At 45.1% G+C, this 17,789-nt stretch overlaps 1 protein-coding gene across 1 annotated transcript in view; it reads right to left on the bottom strand.

The window, feature by feature from the left end:
- Pik3r6 (phosphoinositide-3-kinase regulatory subunit 6) overlaps positions 1 to 17,789 on the bottom strand; it is a 39,631-nt gene that overhangs the window by 1,315 nt on the left and 20,527 nt on the right. Inside the window, exons 11-17 of the mRNA XM_029557624.1 lie at positions 17,522 to 17,600; positions 16,269 to 16,391; positions 12,116 to 12,226; positions 10,091 to 10,178; positions 9,742 to 9,812; positions 9,001 to 9,091; positions 5,790 to 5,905 (exon numbers count right to left, since the gene is read on the bottom strand). Coding sequence (XP_029413484.1) covers positions 5,790 to 5,905; positions 9,001 to 9,091; positions 9,742 to 9,812; positions 10,091 to 10,178; positions 12,116 to 12,226; positions 16,269 to 16,391; positions 17,522 to 17,600 — 679 coding nt within the window. The remainder of the gene's footprint in view (positions 1 to 5,789; positions 5,906 to 9,000; positions 9,092 to 9,741; positions 9,813 to 10,090; positions 10,179 to 12,115; positions 12,227 to 16,268; positions 16,392 to 17,521; positions 17,601 to 17,789) is intronic.

Genomic DNA, 17,789 nt, shown 5'->3' with positions numbered 1-17,789 from the left:
GAGAGGAGAGAGAGAAAAGAGATTATGTGAATGTCGCCTTTGCTCAGCATCTGGCCCTGGCAATACTTCCTATCCTGCAACCTGGTATGTGTCTTCTGTCTGGCTCAAGGAGTCCCTTTTGTCTTCCTACAAGTGACTCTGAGCAGTGACACACACATAAGATGCCTCCTGTTGCCTTTGCACTTAGATCTTGCTTTGATTCTGCAGCCCTTTTCCTAACCTGTCTTTTTTTTTTTTTTTTTTTTGGCGACAGGATCTACCAGTAGCCCCAGTAGGCCTGGAACTCATTACTCACTATGTAGACCAGGCTGGTCTTGAACTCACAGAGATCCACCTGCCTTTGCCTCCTGAGTGCTGGGATTAAAGGCATGTACCAGTATGCTTGGCTCATTTTGCTATATGGACCAGGCTGGCCTTGATCTCACAGAGATCCACCTGCCTCTGCCTCTCAAGTGCTGGTAATAAAGGCATGCACCACCACAACTGGCCTTGTCTATCATTTTGAACACAAATTAGAATGCTGTGGGCTGTGCATGCCAGGTTATGAAGTTAGTGTCCATGTATCCTGGGCATCTTCTGTTGTAGGCATGTTGCTCTGCATGGAATTTGTGAGTACTTTTCAGGCTTCTTAAATCATGACCCCAGTTCTCAACATTGAATTATGCACAAAATCTTCTACCTGGCACAAACACAAGCCAAAACCTCAGTGCTTCTGTTCTTGTCTTGCGGCATCACTCCTGTATATCAAGCCTCCAGCCCAGCCAAAGCCTTAAGCCCTCCAGGCTCGCCACAAGGCCCTTGCTCATGCTGTTGTACCAGCTGGGAGAACCTTTGGTCCAGCTCACCAGGAGTTTTCTCTCTGTTACTCAATATTTACTATCTTATCCCAGCACACAGACATGCCTGGGTTCCAAGAGAGGAAACACAGCTACTGGAATTTCCTCATAAGTCAGTATGGGATAAAAGGGAACTTGCTGGAATGATATCCAAAGCCCCTGACCAGGTTGCTTAATGAGGTCAGTAAACAGAAGCATATATAAAAAACTGACTTTCAAAGAGAAGCTACAACAGAAGAATAACCAGGTCCACCTTAGAGCTTCAAGCTTAAACACCATGCTGTCCTATGGCAGGCAGATCTAAGCCTAAGACAATGTATTCTCTGAGCCTAGCAGAGCTCTACTACAGTGGGTAGGGTGCCTCAGAGAAAGTGAGCTTCCAGTTCAGGACTGAGATAGAGGAAGGTCTAGATAGATGCCTAGCAATCATCTGGTGAGACCTACTGTGTGCCAGACAGGCTAAGTGCTGGAAATAGGTCGAAGATGAGGGTCTGAGGTCAGAAGTCCCTCTATACCATTTACAGAGTTGCAGTGTGTTCTCCCGATTCTGGGGGAGGGCAGAAGTGGGGTACCCAGCTCACCAGGGAGTGCCGCTGAGGAGGCCTGGAAGGGGACGAGGATCAGGAAATACCTCTCAGGTAGATGGCACCTGAGCCCTCTTGCAGGAATTATAAAAAGAATGTGGAGGATGAGGATCATGCAGCAAAAGTAAAGGTGGGACTTCTGAAACACTTTTAAACTCCTTAGCAGACAGAACTTGCAGGGAGGGGCCAACAAAAGAGGAGGGAGGGAGGGGCCAAGAGAGGAGGAGGAGCCAAGCTATGTAGTGCTGAAGTTTTTCTGCCCTTAAGGAATGGGAGGAAGAGCTTTAATTGTGGAGTAAGTGTAAGAGTTCTGCATTTAGAGAGATGCTTGGGCAGAGATATGGAAGACAAACTTAAAACAGAGATTTCAGGGAGACCAGCTGGGAGGTTATTATACCTGTTTAGGATTCATGAATGAAGACAATTCGTGTTCAAAAGAAATCAAGCTAGAAATGACAAATCAAAACCATGTCCACAAACATCTCTCAGTGTTAGAGTCAGTGAGCAAAAAATTTTTAAAAAACTGGGGCCGGTGAGATGGCTCAGCAGGTAAGGGTGCTTGCCAAGCTTAAGTGACATCGGCGTTTGAGCCTGAGGATCACATGATGGAAAGACAGAACCACCTCTTGCAAGTTGTCGTCTGAACACCATAAGCACACGTGTGCACAAGTACTTACACACACATAAATAAAAATTTAAATTAAAAAACTTTATAAGTTACAATAATATGGTGTGTATGACTTAATAACATTGTATTTTGCATTCTATAGATAGAAAGCACACGTATTTTTTTCATTGTCACTAAATATTTAAAAATTCATCGTGGGTGAGGGTGCAAGCCAAGCCTGATGACCTAAGTTCGACACCCAGGACCTCATCATGTACCAAGAAATGAAGAAAAACATTCAATAAATTCCAAAGAAGTCAGAATTAAGTAAGTGAGATGCTTTCACTGTCTCAGGGACATTTGCCAAGCTCAGGAGTCTGGAGCTCAACAACCATGGGAGACAGAGACAAGGCCTTAGACCCACATGAGGCAGAGAACTACTGAGATCCCTTTCGAGGTCTCTTGGAGACCTCAGTGAGAGCCTGTACTAGAAAAAGAGCTGCCGGGTCTGGAGAGATGGCCTAGCACTTAGGAGCTCTTGCTACTTCTCTAAACCTTGTGAGTTCAGCTCTCAGAACTGATGTCTAGAAGCTCACAACTGCCTATAACTCCAGCTCTAGAGGGTCTGATGCCCTCTTCTGATCTGCATATATATGGCATACACTCAAATAGACACACATATATACACAAAAATAAAAATAAAATTTAAGAATATTCCCCTCAGCAGAAATAGGAGACTGCAGGGGAGCTGTCTACTTTGGCTTGCGCAGTGAGTGAAGAAAAAAAGTCTTTCCTGAACATTCTCAGCTCTAAGCAAGCTTGTCCTGGTGTGGATTTGGGGTACATTTTCTATCTGCATGGTCTAGCTGACCACATCTCTAGGACACTTGGAAAGAGCAACTGTAGACTTTCTTTAGAAGGAAAAATTCCCACCCAGGTTTCCCATAAGGCAAAGCCCCAACAATTGTGATCCATAAGTGGAGAAGTGCATAAGAAAGTAAGCCACCATCAGGGTCGGTGTGCTCAGTAACCAGCAGGATTTGACTCCCAGTAGTTATGGATGGTGTAACCATGTAAGTCAGACTATAAAATAGAGATATTTAAAATGAGTAGAGAAATAAAAGAGAGTAAAATGGTGAGAAAGGAGCAATGCATTGTTAAACAGAGAAGCTATTTTCACCAATTCTAAAACACATTGGCCCCACCCATATTTTAATATCTCTGAAATCAGGAAGCATTTTGCAATAAATGTAATGAGTTGGGGAGCGTTGTTCACAGTTAAGGGAGCACTGTTTCTTTATAATATGCAGAATGACATGCCTTTCTTCCCCCCTGGGTACTGAGGCTCAAACCCAGGGCCTCATGCATGCTAGGCAAGCACCCTACCACTGTGCTACATCCCAAGTTCTTGTCTTAAAAAAAATTGGGGGATAAGTTCTTACAAAGTTGCCCAGACTCTGGCCTTGAACTCATTCTGTAGCCCATTCTGACTTTGAATTTGCCATCTTTCCTGAGCCTCCTGAACAGCTGTGATGACAAACCTGCACCATCAGGCCCAGCTGGGATATGTCTAAACTCAAGGAGATACACTGTTCAGACATAGGTAATATACAATCATATCAGAGGCAGAAACCATTAAAGGAAATCAATGGGTAAACTTATCGACGTATAAAGGTTAAAAAAATTAAAAGAAAAACTGGGAAAAATATTTCCAAAATGTGGGATGGATAAAGAGTTAATGTCCTCATATAAAATAGGGACATCTGGCTGGAAAGATGGCTCAGTGGTTAGAAGCATTGGCTGTTCTTGCAAAAGACCCAGGTTCAAATCCCAGCACCCACATGGCAGCTAACAACTGTCTGTAACTCCAGTTCCAAGGGGTGTGACGCCCTCTTCTGTCCTCTGTGGCACCACACAACATTGGTGCACTTACGCACATGCAGGCATAACACTCATACACATTAAAAAATTAATTAAAATAGGGACATCATAGTATTAATATGGATGAGAATATAAGCAGGAAATACATGAACAAAGAAATGGAAATTATCAGCAAATATGAGGGAAAGATCAGCTTCACTACTTGGTAGTGACAGAAATGCAAATTAAAATAATGGGAAGTTTGCCGAGATGAAAAAATCAGATGAAAAGATGAAACAAATCAATTTGTATACTGACTGCATTGCAAAATTGGTGTTCACACCTTGTGGTGGGAGTAGAACTTGGAGAGCAAGGTGGTTAAATGCCCCAATGTCTGGATACCATTCCACTAGGCAGTTTTTAAAAGACATAATCATGATTTTAGTACCTATTTAACCCTAAGTATGTTCTTCATTGTATGCTTATAATAATGAAAGAAGATCATTTGACTATCCTACAAAAAACCATTTCAGTAATTATTTCAATAATTATCTGATCATATAAATGTTAAATGCAGCCATCATACCATGATTATTTAATGACACAAAGCATACTTAATGACATAAACAAAGTCCCACCAGAACTAATGCACAAGGCTTTTGCATATTTTGAGTAAAAGCACTGCTATAGAACATTATGTGCTGTAGTACTGTCATTGTCATCTATATAAAAATGTATAGGAAAAAGCCTGAGTGTTTACACTCAGAAGTGTTACTAGTCAACTTAACCATGTATTGAGACTACAAGTGATCTTACTTCTTTATACCTTTTGGTATTTTCCAAAAAAAATAACGAAACTTTTAATTTATATATTAAAACATTACCTTGCAATAAAGAAAGGGAAGGACTAATAAGGGACCATTGGCTTTACAACATGGAGGTCATCTTTGCCCCAGTGGGGTAGACTGAAAGCAGATGGCTGTGGGCAGAGCAGTCATAGATAAGAGCCTGGAAACTTCTAGAAATGTGTTTGAAGAAGCTTAACCGAGAGTAGAGAAAGGAGCTCTAGTGGATAGGTAGAGAGGAAATGAGGCCAGGTAGAGTTTGTTTGTTTTAGGGCAAAGAGAACCTGAGTCTGTTTATAGGGAAGGAGCAGGAAAGAGGGCGAGGTCAAAACCAGAGAAAGAAAAGAGGCTCCAACAGGAGAGGGGCTGAGTGACATCAAGGCTCTGGGTGAACTGGGACGGCAGGGCTTTGCTGGGGTCTGGTCAGTGTGGGCAGAGGACTTATTCCAGGTGCTCCCAGCTACCTGGGCATACAGCCTGCCTCGTGGGTGGTGCACTGGGTGTCAGTGCCAACACAGTGCAGGTGAAATCATGGGGCTTCAAGTCAAAATAAGTGACAAGTGAAATTTAGAGAGGCCATCAGAGTGGGAGAAAATGGGTGGGTCTCATATCTTGATCACTAAGTATCAATCAAGGTAAAGTCAAGGGCAAGGGGAAACCCTAGTGGTAGTGAGGGATGGAGGGAGGAGGGAAGGAGAAGAAGGTGAGCAAGCAAGAATGCGAACTGCTTATGGTATGTGGTTACAGGTTAGGATGCTATTGTGTAGCTCTGACTATAGGGTAGTAGCCTGGATGACTGATGTTGGGACATCTGTGGTTGTTGGACCATCTTAGTCCTTAAATGGTCTGCTGATAGAGGACAGGGCTTGACTCTTCAGGTGCTTTCTTATACTAGCAGGAGCTCAGTGCTGCCCAGATTGGGCAGAAAGCAGATCGGCTGCCAGAGGCAGCCCCTCCCCAGGAGTGAAGGCTCCCCTTCTCTGAACAGCTTCCCCTCAAACTCCCTGCCAGTTACCCATTCCCCTCTGCCTGTCCTTCCTATTCCACCCAGACTTACAGGGAATGACCTTCCCGCCAGGTTGGAGGACTTGACAACCTCGGTTACACTGACATGAAGACATGTGTGGTCTGTAACAGAAGCAGCATTCGGGGAGCCATGGGAGAACCCTGAAACTGAACAAAATGGGGGTGCTGTGAATGGGAAATTGGAGATTCTGGGTCTCAAGAAGACCTATAACCCTATCTCCATGCCTGCCTCCTCAGCCCCACTTCCCAATTCTGCCTTCCTTGGTCCTAGCCAAGCTACGGTCCTTCTTCTTCTCCCATCTCCTTCCCTGGAGCATCAACTAAGTTTCTAAACCCAGTGATCACCACTCCAAACACCACTTTTTTTTTTCATCTCCCTTTTCCCCTCTTTCAAAGGAAGAACATTCCATTGGTCTTCTCTGCAGCTCCTGAGTGCAACAAGAATGAAAGGGGCACATGGCTGGTGTCTGAGAGGTAGAGACACCAGCAGGGAGGGGGACAGCAGTCCCATCGAGGGACAGGGTGTTTCTTTGACTTCCTTTCTGTTTTTTTCTTTCTCTCTCTGTGTTCTCTCTCTCTCTCTCTCTCTCTCTCTCTCTCTCTCTCTCTCTCTCTCTCTCTCTTTTTGAGACAAGGTCTCCCTATATTCCAAGCTTGCCTAAAACTGGCTATGTAGACCAGACTGGTGTAGTCTCACAAAGATCTGCCTGCCTCTCTGTGCTTCCCAAGTGCCAGGATTAAAGGCCACACCTGACTCTTTCTGTAATTTTAAAAATTGATTCAGTGGTGCTGGGAATTGAACTCAGGGCATCACATGGAGAGGCAAACACTAAACTGCATCCCCAGATATCCTCCCCATCCACCTTAAAAATTTTTTTTTAAATTAATTAATTAAATTTTTGTCTTTTTGAGACAGGGTCTCCTTGTAGCCCCAGCTGTCCTGGAGCTCACTATGTAGACTAGGCTGGCCTTGAACTCACAAAGATCCACCTGCCTCTGCCTCCCAAGTGCTGGGATTAAAGGTGTGCACCACCACACCCAGCAATTAATTTTTATTTTATGTGTATGAGTATTTTGCCTGGATGTATGTAAGTGCTCTTGTCTTGTGCAATGCCCACAGAGGCCAGAAAAAGGTGTTAGATCCCTGCCATTAGGTGCTGGGAATTGAACCTAGGTCCTTTGGAGGGGCAGCCAGTGCTCTTAGCCACTGAACCATCTCTCCAATGCCCCCATATACTTTCTTAATAGTGTATATTGCATCAAAAAGTCATGATTGTGTGACTACTGCAAGGCTTAAGCCCTCTCTGCCAACTAAAGATGGTACTGAGAGGAATTCGTATTTCTAAAAACTGTTCTGGCCTCACCTGTTGTGGTTACTTGTTTTGACAGGTCTAGGTCGGAGAGAATTGAATATCTTGAAAAAGAAATAGAAATAATATAATTTCTTTTGAGGCAGGGTCTCATGTAGTCCCAGCTGGCCTCAAACTTGCTGTGTAATCAAGGATAACCTTGATCTGATCCTCCTGCCTCAATGCCTGAGACTGCTCAGGTTACAGGCATGTGTCACCAGGCCCAGCAAGGAATATAATTTAACCACAAGAGCTAACATTTATAGTTTACTATGTGCACATAAGCCAGTATCTTTTATCTTTCTATTAAAAAATATTTTATTGGCCAGGCGTGGTGACTCACACCTTTAATCTTAGCATTCTGGAGGCAGAGGCAGGTAGATTTCTGTGAGATGGAGGCCAGCCTGGTCTACATACTGAGTTTCAGGCCCACTGTGGCTGCATGGAGACCCTGTCTTAAAAATACAATAAATAAATAAAATAAAAATATGAGTGTATTGCCTGCATGTGTGTAAGTGCACCAGTGTCATGCAATGCCTATAGAGGTCAGAAGAGGGCGCCAGATCCCCTGGAACTGGAGTTGAGGACGGTTGTAGCCACCATGTCAGTGCTGGGAATCAAATCTGGGTCCTCTACAAGAGCAACCACTGATCTTAACAACTGAACCATCTCTTCAGCCTCATATCTCTCTATTTTTTTCAAGCATAAAAGTGACAAGTCACTTGCCCAAGGCTACATAGATTGCAAGGGGTAAAGCTGTGTTATGAACTCTGCCTACCCAGCCCTGCCCCTGCTCTCTCAGCCAACTGCTTTGTAGCCACCTCTAGGACAATGTATTGTGGATGTAAAGTTATACTTCATTTATTCAGCAAATGTTTATTGAGTTTGTGTTTGTGACAGGGTCTCATGATATAGCCCAGACTGTCTCTGAATTGGTGATCCTCCTGCCTCAGCCTCCCAAGTTCTTCAGTTCTAGGCCTGGACCACCACCCCAACTCACTGCATCTGTTGTGTGTCAGATATGTTTTGGGCACTGGGCAGAGAGTGGTGAGTGGGTTTATTTTGCCTGAGTGAGCTTTCTTGTTTGCTCGGAAACGATCTTCCCCAAGGCTGTACAGGTGACATCCCTGAAGTCTAGGCTGTAGAATTTGGCAGTTCTCAGGAGAGACATTGTGGGGCAGAGGTAAAGAGGATCATATGAGGGTGTCTGGGTCTGAATCTGTTTTGAGTTTCCACACAGAGGTGACCTTGAGGAAGTTATAGTTTTTGCTTCTGTTTCTTCTCCAGGAAAATTTTAGGAATACTGATAATATCTATCTCATGAGTTAACATGCTCAGAAAGAGTCCACGCCTTTAACAGCATACTGTCCAGGCCCTGGCAAACCAGTGCAGCTGCTATAATGTATTCTGCCACTCTCCTATCCTTCCAGGGACAGGGATCCTATGGTGAAAGCTAATATTGATAATGTGCTATATTTTCATAGGCAGATCTCTTTTACTGCTATCTCCATTTTATTTACTTATTAATGAACAATATGTAAAATCCAAGCAGAAAGTACTCAGTTCTGCAGACCTAATTCACCTAATTCAGAGGTGGTAGGTGCCTGCTCCACTCCCTAGGGCCCTCTACCTTCCAGCTGTGGAGGTCCAGTCCCAAGGCTGGACTAGTCAGGGTCACGTGGCAGTGGACCACCTGACAGCAGGGACCCTGCTTCACTCAGAGCAGCCTGGGTCCCAGCTCTTCCCAGCCAGAGCTCTGGGGTGGCAAGGAGGCTGTGAGGCCCTCCCCGGCTTCCTCCAACTCCTATCAGCTGAGCCTGTCCCCTTCTCTCTCCCCAACTTTCCCCCTTCTCATCCCTCCCCTCTCTTCACTCTGCATTCCCACCTCCTCACCTTCTGTATCATCAGCTGGAATGGCCTTCAGGACCAGCCCAGTGGCCCGCAGGGAAACAGTGACCTCTCGAGGCCTATGGCTGAGCAGAGCCTAGGGATGAGAATTGAGCAGAAAAGGGAGTCCTGAGGGCATGCTCACCCCATCCTCATGTTTCTCCCATGCTTCCACCCTGCCCCAAGAGTCCCTCTTGTGGCACAGATGTCAATACAGAGTCAGTGGGCAGAGGCTTAGAACATTGCTACTCCAGACAACTCAGATCCTAATGACCAAGTCTCTAATGAGATCAGTTCAAACTTTTAGATGGTCAGCTTGTGAGGAAGAGGTTTTTGACCGAGGTGGCCAGTCATCGTCTTTCTCCCCCTCCCCCCTTCCCCTCCTCCTTTTCTTCCCCTCCTCCTTGGTCTCACTATGTAAGCCCTGGCCTGGAACTTGTTAGTAGACCAGGCTGGCCTCAAACTCACAGAGCTCCATCTGCCTCTGCCTTCTGAGCACTGGGATTAAAGGCATGTACCACCATGCCCAGCCAACCCTCTTGTTTCTTAGAACACATCACCTCCTTGTCGTTATAGAAGGCCAACCCCATCCCCATTCCATCCTTGTAGAACCCTCTAAAGTCTGAGCGACTCTGGTGGCAGCTTCAAGAAAGGGCTTTGGCTCTGTCCACAGCTCCCATGTCCCTGAGGCCAGCTTTCATTAGCTGTGCCACCTGGGCCCTGGCTGGGTATGTCCATGACACTGACCTTCTGGTAGCATATGGACAGCTCGGCACCTTGACCCTCAGCTGCCCCTCTCTTCCAGGGTGAAGAGCCCTCTGACGGAGATAAGAGGAGGAATAAGGTAAGCGGTCCCTCCCTTGTGTCACAGAGGCATAGCTGAGCTGCTTGATGGACCAGGTAGCTCTCCCTGGATGGAGAGGCAGCACGGGATTGGGGAGGCTGCCTTTCAGTCTCAGAGACCTCTGAAGTGGGGAGAGTGGCCATGGCATTCAGTGCAGGGCAACCATGGGGATACCATCTGGTGATAGGTGACAGGGAGTTTGGGGGAAGCTGAGACAGTGTGGGCTCTGGAAAAAATGCAGCAGAAGCTCACCTTTGAGGGACTTGGAGTCTTGGATCTTCACCTTCAGCTCTGTAAGGAAAATGTCCTCTGTAGGGTCTTGACTCAGGTCTGTGAAGATCTGGAGAGAAGGGTCAGAGACAAGGGAGCAGAGGAAGAAGGGAGGAAGGGAGGGAGAGAGGGGATCTGGAGAAGCTGACCTCTGCTTCTGATGCCACAGCCTGAGGAGCCTGAGAAGCAGGACAGGTGTCACCTACCTAACCTACCAGTGCTAGGTTTTGAGCTTCATGGAGTAGCCACCTGAGTCACATCTGTCCACAATTACAGCAATGTCATATATAATCATATGCCTTATAACCATGTTTTGTTGACCAACGTAGCCCATATTCCACAGTGGCCCCACAGGATTATGATGGAGCTAGAATATTCTCATCACTTAGTGACACTGTAGCCAGTGTAAGGCCATACACAGCACAATATGTCACTTACATGCTTTTGCTGCTGGTGGAAACAAACGCTCTGTGCTGTCAATTATATAAAACTAAAGCAATACAGTTATGTGTACTGGCTGACTATGTTACTGGTTTATGCATTTACTACACTATACTTTTTACTATTATTTTAGAGTAAACTGCCACATATTAGAAACCAGTTGACTGTAAGGCAGCATACCCCGTTATGCCAGTGGCAACCTCACACATCTAGAATCACTGAATCTCTTGATTATATCAAGTTGTCACACCAAATGGCTGACTTACTGCACTTAGATTTGTGTAAATACATACACTCTGTTCCTACAATGATAAAATCATCTAATGACAAAGTTCTCAGAACGTGTCTGTCTTTAAGCAACACATGGTTATAAATAGTGGAAAAAACTTTCATCAAAAACCCAGGGACTGGGGGATGTAGCTCTGTGGTAGAGTGTTTACTTAACGTGCAAAGCCCTAGGTTTGATCCCCATCACTGCAAACAAGACAACACACACACACTCACACACACACACACACACACACACACACACACACACACACACCCCTAGTGATGCACTTGGGATAAAACTCATACCTGAGAGGAGTAACAATGTTATAAAAAGTCTTGTAGACATAGGTTAAGTGAATGAGAGCCAGGCAGAAGAACTTAGTCCTTCACTGTGTACAAAGAAGCCTGGGCTACGTAAGGGTAGGGCTGGTGAGAGCTGATTGGCAGAAAGGAGAGGCCAGGTGTAGCTGGGGGAAGAGAAAGAGGGTCCGAACACTATGGAACTGGAATTCGAGAGAAATGCAGGCCTGACACTTCACAGATAACCATTACTACCTGAAGCTTCTGGGTGGCCAGGATCGGTAAAGACAAAATCCAGTCTACTCCACAACCAGTCCAAATAGACAAGCAGGGCCAGAGTGCAGCCATCCATCTACAGCCTTCCCATCCCAGAAAGACTCGTGACTGCTGATCCCTCAACCTCAGTCTGTAAGATTTAAGGAGGTGCTCAATCATAGAATTTCTCCTGCCGGTATCCAATCAGGGGCAAAGTATTGCTTTCAGAAACCTTTCCCCAAATGGAAGCCCAGCTTCCAGAACTATTTCTTCCCTGCAGTCTCTTGCTGAGATGCCCGTGGCTTTCCCTGGTGGCCATTCATCTGTATTGCAACAAGATGCAGAACCCCCAGCTTTGTGCCCCTCTGCCTCTGTCGTGGTGGCTGGCATGAAAGGGCATTGACTGGTGCCCAACTGTTCATTTAATTTGTCTTAAAAGGTGTTTGTTCCCTTTGTGTCATGGTGACTGATCAAGCACATAGATGAAGGGGTTCATCCTGAACTGGATCAGAGGAGGCTCTGGGAGGATGTGAATGGGTGTGATGCATTTCTGGATGTGGACAGAAAGTTCGGGGAACCTAAATGGCATCCATTTATCTTTTTCTAGTGGAGTAGGTGGGAAAGTCATTTGCTGAATGGGAAGGTTTGACAAAAGTGATGAAGACTGAAACAGCCACAGTATTTAAGAGGTGGTGTCCAGGGTCCTGCAGGCTGGCATGGCACCCCAGAAGAGAGACTTACCTTAACTCTGTAAAGCTGGAAATAGATGGGTTGGGTGCCCATGCGAACATAGTAAGTGATGACATCAAGGATAAAAGGGTCCACACTCCGGGATGTGTCCAGACAGGGAGGCTGTGAGGAACATGGGGAGGGTCTTCAGCCACCTCCCTCCAGGCTGCTGTGGGAGGTGCCAGTGTCTCAATGGAGAAACTCCAAAACCCTGACACTCCCTGTGATGACCAAATCTGGTTGACCAAGCCTTCCTGGTCATCTAGTTTCTACTTCTAACCAAAATATATCTGCCCAGAGCTCCATCTCCCCAGGGAACCTGGTTCATTCCAATTGCACAAAGACTTACTGAGCCTCTCCATATGCAAGGCACTGTGCTAGAAGCGTGGGAAAGGCAAGATGCTTGAGAATGTAAATAATGAAGGAGCCCAGATGCAGTCTAGGTTTGGATTGGCTACTCACTATCCAGGAAGTCCGGGCAAACGTTATTCAAACTTTTTAAGCCCTGGGTTTTCTTCAAGGGAGAAATAAGTTGAATTGCGTGATCTGATGATGTCTCTTTCTGCTCTGGTCCACTTCTCAGTCTATTAAAGAATTCACTAATAAGCCAGGTGTGATGGCATGTGCCTTCAGTTCCTTGGGAGGCTGAGGCAAAGGGATCATGAATTCAACTACACAGTGAGACTGTGTTTCAAAATAACAAACCAATGTTTGCATGTGTTGTATAGGCTTAGTGCCTTGTCCTCTGTGCCTTTCCCCAGCCCCAGGATGGCAAAGCACAATGATTGGGATTTTCAGGCAAACAGACTAGAGCATCTACATAGACTGGGATACAGTCTGTGTAGATGAGTATCCCTTACCTGAAATGCTTGGGACCAGAGATGTTTCTGACTTGATGTGGTTTTTTTTCCTTCAGATTCTGGAATATTTTTGTGTAGATAATGAAATGTCTCAACTATAGGGCTCAAGTCTAAACATGAAATCCATTTTGTTTCATATATACCTTATCATAGCCTAAAGGCAGTTTCACATATTTTTAGTGTGCCTGTGTTTAGACTATGACCTGTCATGTGAGGTCAAGTGTGAAAAATTATGACATAATGGTGCTAAAAAAATTGTAGATTTTAGAGCATTTCAAGTTTTGCATATTCAGGTTAGGGATGCTCAACCTGCAATATCAAAGTTGGAAAGAAACTCAGAATTTATTTTAGCCAACATATCTAATTGTGCAAAGACTCTTCTGACTCTCATTCCTGGTTTATTGAAATATTCCCTTCAGAAAGATCATGCTGAAGACCTGTGACTGCGTTCTGGGAGCACTGCCATTGCTCACAGTGTCTCCAGTTCCTTCATGTGGGAGCTGCTTTGGGAAAGGCTGTACAAATAATGATAAGGGACGAGTGTAGAGGGAGAAACCAAAGTCTTGCATGTGTCCTGGTTGGAAGAAAAGCTACCAGTGGAAGAGATGGGCTGATGAAGACTGCACTGAAATGTCTTCCTGTAACCCTCTCCACCTTTAAGGAAAAAGGTGTTTTAATACCCAGATAAAGAGTCTTTCGTGTATGTGCAAAGACATTCTCAGATAAGACATTATTCAGTAAACATGCACACAGCCCCAAATATCTTTGCATGAATAAAATATATAAAGTGACATGCCAATCAGGCAAGTGATGGAGGACAACAGAGAACAAAGAGCTCAGTTTAGTGGCAAGTTAACAAAAGAAATGGGTACTTTTTATGTTATGAGTTCTTAAAGTACAACTTTAAAGAAGTAAAATGAATAAAATAGGTAAATAAAATATATACATGTAGCTTCCCATTGTCCTAGCAATATAGTCTATCTAAATAGACTGAAAGATGCCATCACCATGGCCAGAAATGATATCAAACATTGGGAGTAAGTTTAGCAAAGAAAGGGCAGAAACTGTGAGGAAAACTCTACAGTCCTTGCCTGCCAAGAGGCATGCAAGAAAATATTCATGTTAAAAAAAACCCAAGCCCCTAGAAAAACCAAAACCCAAAACAGAAACAAACAAACAAAAAAACTATATTGTGCTCCCAGAGAAGGAAGCTTAAAGATGTTGATTCTTCCCCAAATTTTAATAAAAATTCGAATAGAATTTTTAAAAATTAGGGCTGGCTGGTCATGGTGGCACACACCTTTAATTCCAGTGCTCCAGAGGCAGAGGCAGGCAGGTCTCTGTGAGTTTGAGGCCAGCCTGACCTACATAGCGAGTTCCAGGGCAGCTGGGGCCACAGGGAGACCCTGTCTCCAAATAAAATGGGACTGGAGAGATGGCTCAGTGATGAGGAGCACATACTGCTCCTCTCAGAAGAGCAGACTTGAGTTCCCAATACCCATGTCAGGAGGCTCACAACCACCTGTAACTCCAGTTCCAGGTGATCCAACACCCGCTTCTAGCCTCTGTGGTCACTTGTATGCATGTGTGCATACACACATATAAATACAAATAAATATTCAATAAAAGTAATTAAAGAAAATCAAAATGCAATTCTAAAGTTTATCAAGAAAGATACATGAGTATATTCCACAAAGTTCTTAAAAGAAAAATAACAGTGCAGGCTAACCTGCCAGATAGTAAAATAGAAAAATGTCGAAGTGTGCAGAACTGCTAGATCCATAGAATAACAAGCTTCCAGAAGTAATGTCAAACCAATGAAAGAGGTCAGTCAAAGGTGAGAGTGGAACATCAAATGGACGAGGTAGGATGGTTCCTACAGCTAACAGCTTTTGTACAATCAGACCTTTGGAAAAGCAAGATGCATATTTTGTACACATGTTATGTAAGCACACCCATGTGTGCAATGCCTGTGGAGGTCAGAGGGGAACTCTGCTCTTAACTGCTGAACTCTCTCTCCAGCCCTGGGCTAATTATTTAAATGGAAAATTTCAGGCTTCAAAAGTGTTTGAGTTTATGATCATGTGATCTCAGGCCTTAAGAAGCAAGACTCCAGGGGCCAGTGAGATGGCTCAGTAGGTGAAGTCCTTGTTATACAAGCTTGGTGACCTGAGTTCAAGCCCCAGAATGCACTAAAGGTGGAAGAAGAAAACTGACTCTTCAAAGCTGTCCTCTGACCTTCACACACATGCTGTACCATGTACACACACACACACACACACACACACACACACATAGGGATGGGGGGAGGGAGGGAGAGAGAGAGAGAAAGAGAGAGAGAAAGAGAGGGAGAGAGAGAGAGAGAGGAGAGAATAAAAAAGAAGCCATAAAGAATAAAAGTTCTAGGTCTGACAACACTAAGTCAAAACCTGATGAGTAAATTACAAAGTGTGCAAACAAACTCTCTGCAGTATTTATGACATAACATATATTCTGTGTAACTGTGAATAGATAACAGCCCCCCAGAACTCCCCAGTCCCATCCCATCCTGCCCCCCTCCAGTCATGGTTAGGGTGTGGTAAATATAATAGTCTGGAGTCAGGCTACCAGGGTAAGGGCTGTGCACCATAATTAATTTTGCTACTTTGGGCAAGTTATCTAATCTCTTTGTGCCTTGCCTACCTGGTCTGTAAAATGGGCACATGTGCATGGTGACAGTACCTGGGAACATCAGGACCCACCTGCTATGAGAACTAAATGCACAAATACCTTGAGATTAAACCTTGAGATCAAGAGTCGAATGCAATATCTAAAAGAAGTCTTCTCCTGACCCCACTCTACCGTCCCTCTGCACCTGGGATTTCTTTTTTCCCCCACATCTCCACTCATGCCACTTATACCCCTCCCTCCTCCCTCTTTCCCTCTCCCTCCCTTTCTTCCTCCGTCCCTCCTCCCTCCTTCCTCCTCCCTCCTTCCTTTCTTCCTCTCTCCTTTCTCCTCCCTCCTCCCTCCTTCCTTTCTTCCTCCCTCCTTCCTCCCTCCTTCCCTCCATCCCTCCCTCCCTCTGTTTGGACAGTGGCCTGAATACCATTGAATCCCTTCCTTTCTTTCTCCCTGTCTCTCTCTGTTTCATTCTTTCTCTTCATTCCTTCATCCTTCCTTCATCCTTCCTTCCTTCATCCTTACTTCCCTCCTCCCTCCTTCCTCCCTCCCTCCTTTCTTCCTCCTTCCTCCTCCCTCCCTCCTTCCTCCCTCCCTCCTTTCCTCCTTTCCTCCCTTCCTCCCCCTTGCCCTGCTGTCCCTACCATCTCAGCCAGCTTGAGGATGGCAGGACACAAGGTGTTGACGGTGCTTGCATACCATGGGTCCACTTGGCCCAGAAAGGAGGCCAGCTCTCCCAGCTCAAGCTTTCTGGATGCTGTGGGTCCCTGGGGATAAGGGGATGGGCAGAGCTGTCAGGCCCTGCCTTCTCAATCTGGGGACCCCAGATGCCATGGCCTGATACTTTGTGACCACAGTCAAGTCATTTAACCTCTCAGGGGCTAAATTTCTATACTGTATGAAGAAAAAATAGTGTTCTGTATCATAAACTCAGGTTGAAGCAGAGGTGCTTTTACTGAGGGTCACTGAAAAAGATGGTTGGCCTTTAAAGGGAGACAAATATTGCTTGGATTTTACTCTTCTGGGTAAGGAGCAGGCGAATGAGCTTCCATGTGATCCAGAGTGGAGGTGTGCACGCACACATGTACACAGTGAATAAATAAATGTAGAAAGAAGAGAGAAAGGGAGAGAGACCTATGTGTGAGGACAGGCTTACCACGAATCTGAGGCTGGATGGAAAGATGAAAAGTTAAGGGGACCAGGGAAGGGAAAAGGCCCTTCACCAGCTGCAAGTCAAGAATGTCAGCACAACTAAGAAAACTCAAGTGAAGATCACTTACAGAGACAATACTCCCTCTTCTAAGAAACATCTCATGTAAAGATGTTAAAAATGACAAATGGATTGCGCCTCCTCATAGCCGAGTGTCTGTGGCTGGGGAGTTTAACTGTGTCATACTCCTCTCTCATCTCTACATCTAAACTGCACCCCAGAAAAACCACTTTACAGTTTCAGTTACAAAAGGAAATGCTTTAGGACAAGAAAAATAATTAAAACCATAACTTTTTAACTTAATTTTTTTGTTTGCTTAGATTTTAGTTTTGTTTTTTGATCTTTTTAAAAAAAATTGTTATTTTTATTTTTATGTGTATGGGTGTATTGCCTGCATGTATCTAAGAGCACCTGTGTCATGCAATGGTGTAGTCAAGGATCCAGCTCTCCCTGAGTGGAGTTCCCTAAGGAGGATGTCTGAGATACTGACCACCACTGACAATTCCATTAGAAATAAGACACAACTCAATTGTGAGCAGGCCGCAGTGACAGAGCCAGTCTCTGGCCACATGCAGCCCTGGCCCAGGGCACTGGCTTAGATTCTGAGCTGGAAGACCAGCCTCCTCAAGTTTCTCTTGCTCCATCCTCCACTCCTTTCCTGGGGTTGTCCCATCACGCCCCCATCACCTGAGGTGCCAGCACCGGGATGTAGTAAAGCTGCAGGCTGAGTCTGGGAGTGAGGCAGAACTTCTTGGTCTCCCGTTTCCTGGCAATGGGCAGCAAAGCACAGTGCTAAGAGCTGGGAGGCTCGGGGATTGGCATAAAATCGTCTTGGCTTTGTCATTGATCATGTATTGACTTTGAGCAGTTTATACTATCACTCCAAGCCTTTGTTTAACCATCTACAAAATACACAGTTGTCATTCCCTGTCAGGGTGAGGCTGAAGACAATGGG

The sequence above is a fragment of the Nannospalax galili genome, unplaced genomic scaffold (assembly GCF_000622305.1).
Source record: "Nannospalax galili isolate Female #2095 unplaced genomic scaffold, S.galili_v1.0 scaffold146, whole genome shotgun sequence".
NCBI classification, from domain to species: Eukaryota; Metazoa; Chordata; class Mammalia; order Rodentia; family Spalacidae; genus Nannospalax; species Nannospalax galili.
Note: the sequence above shows the minus strand (reverse complement) of the source record. Positions and strands in the feature narration are given on the sequence as shown.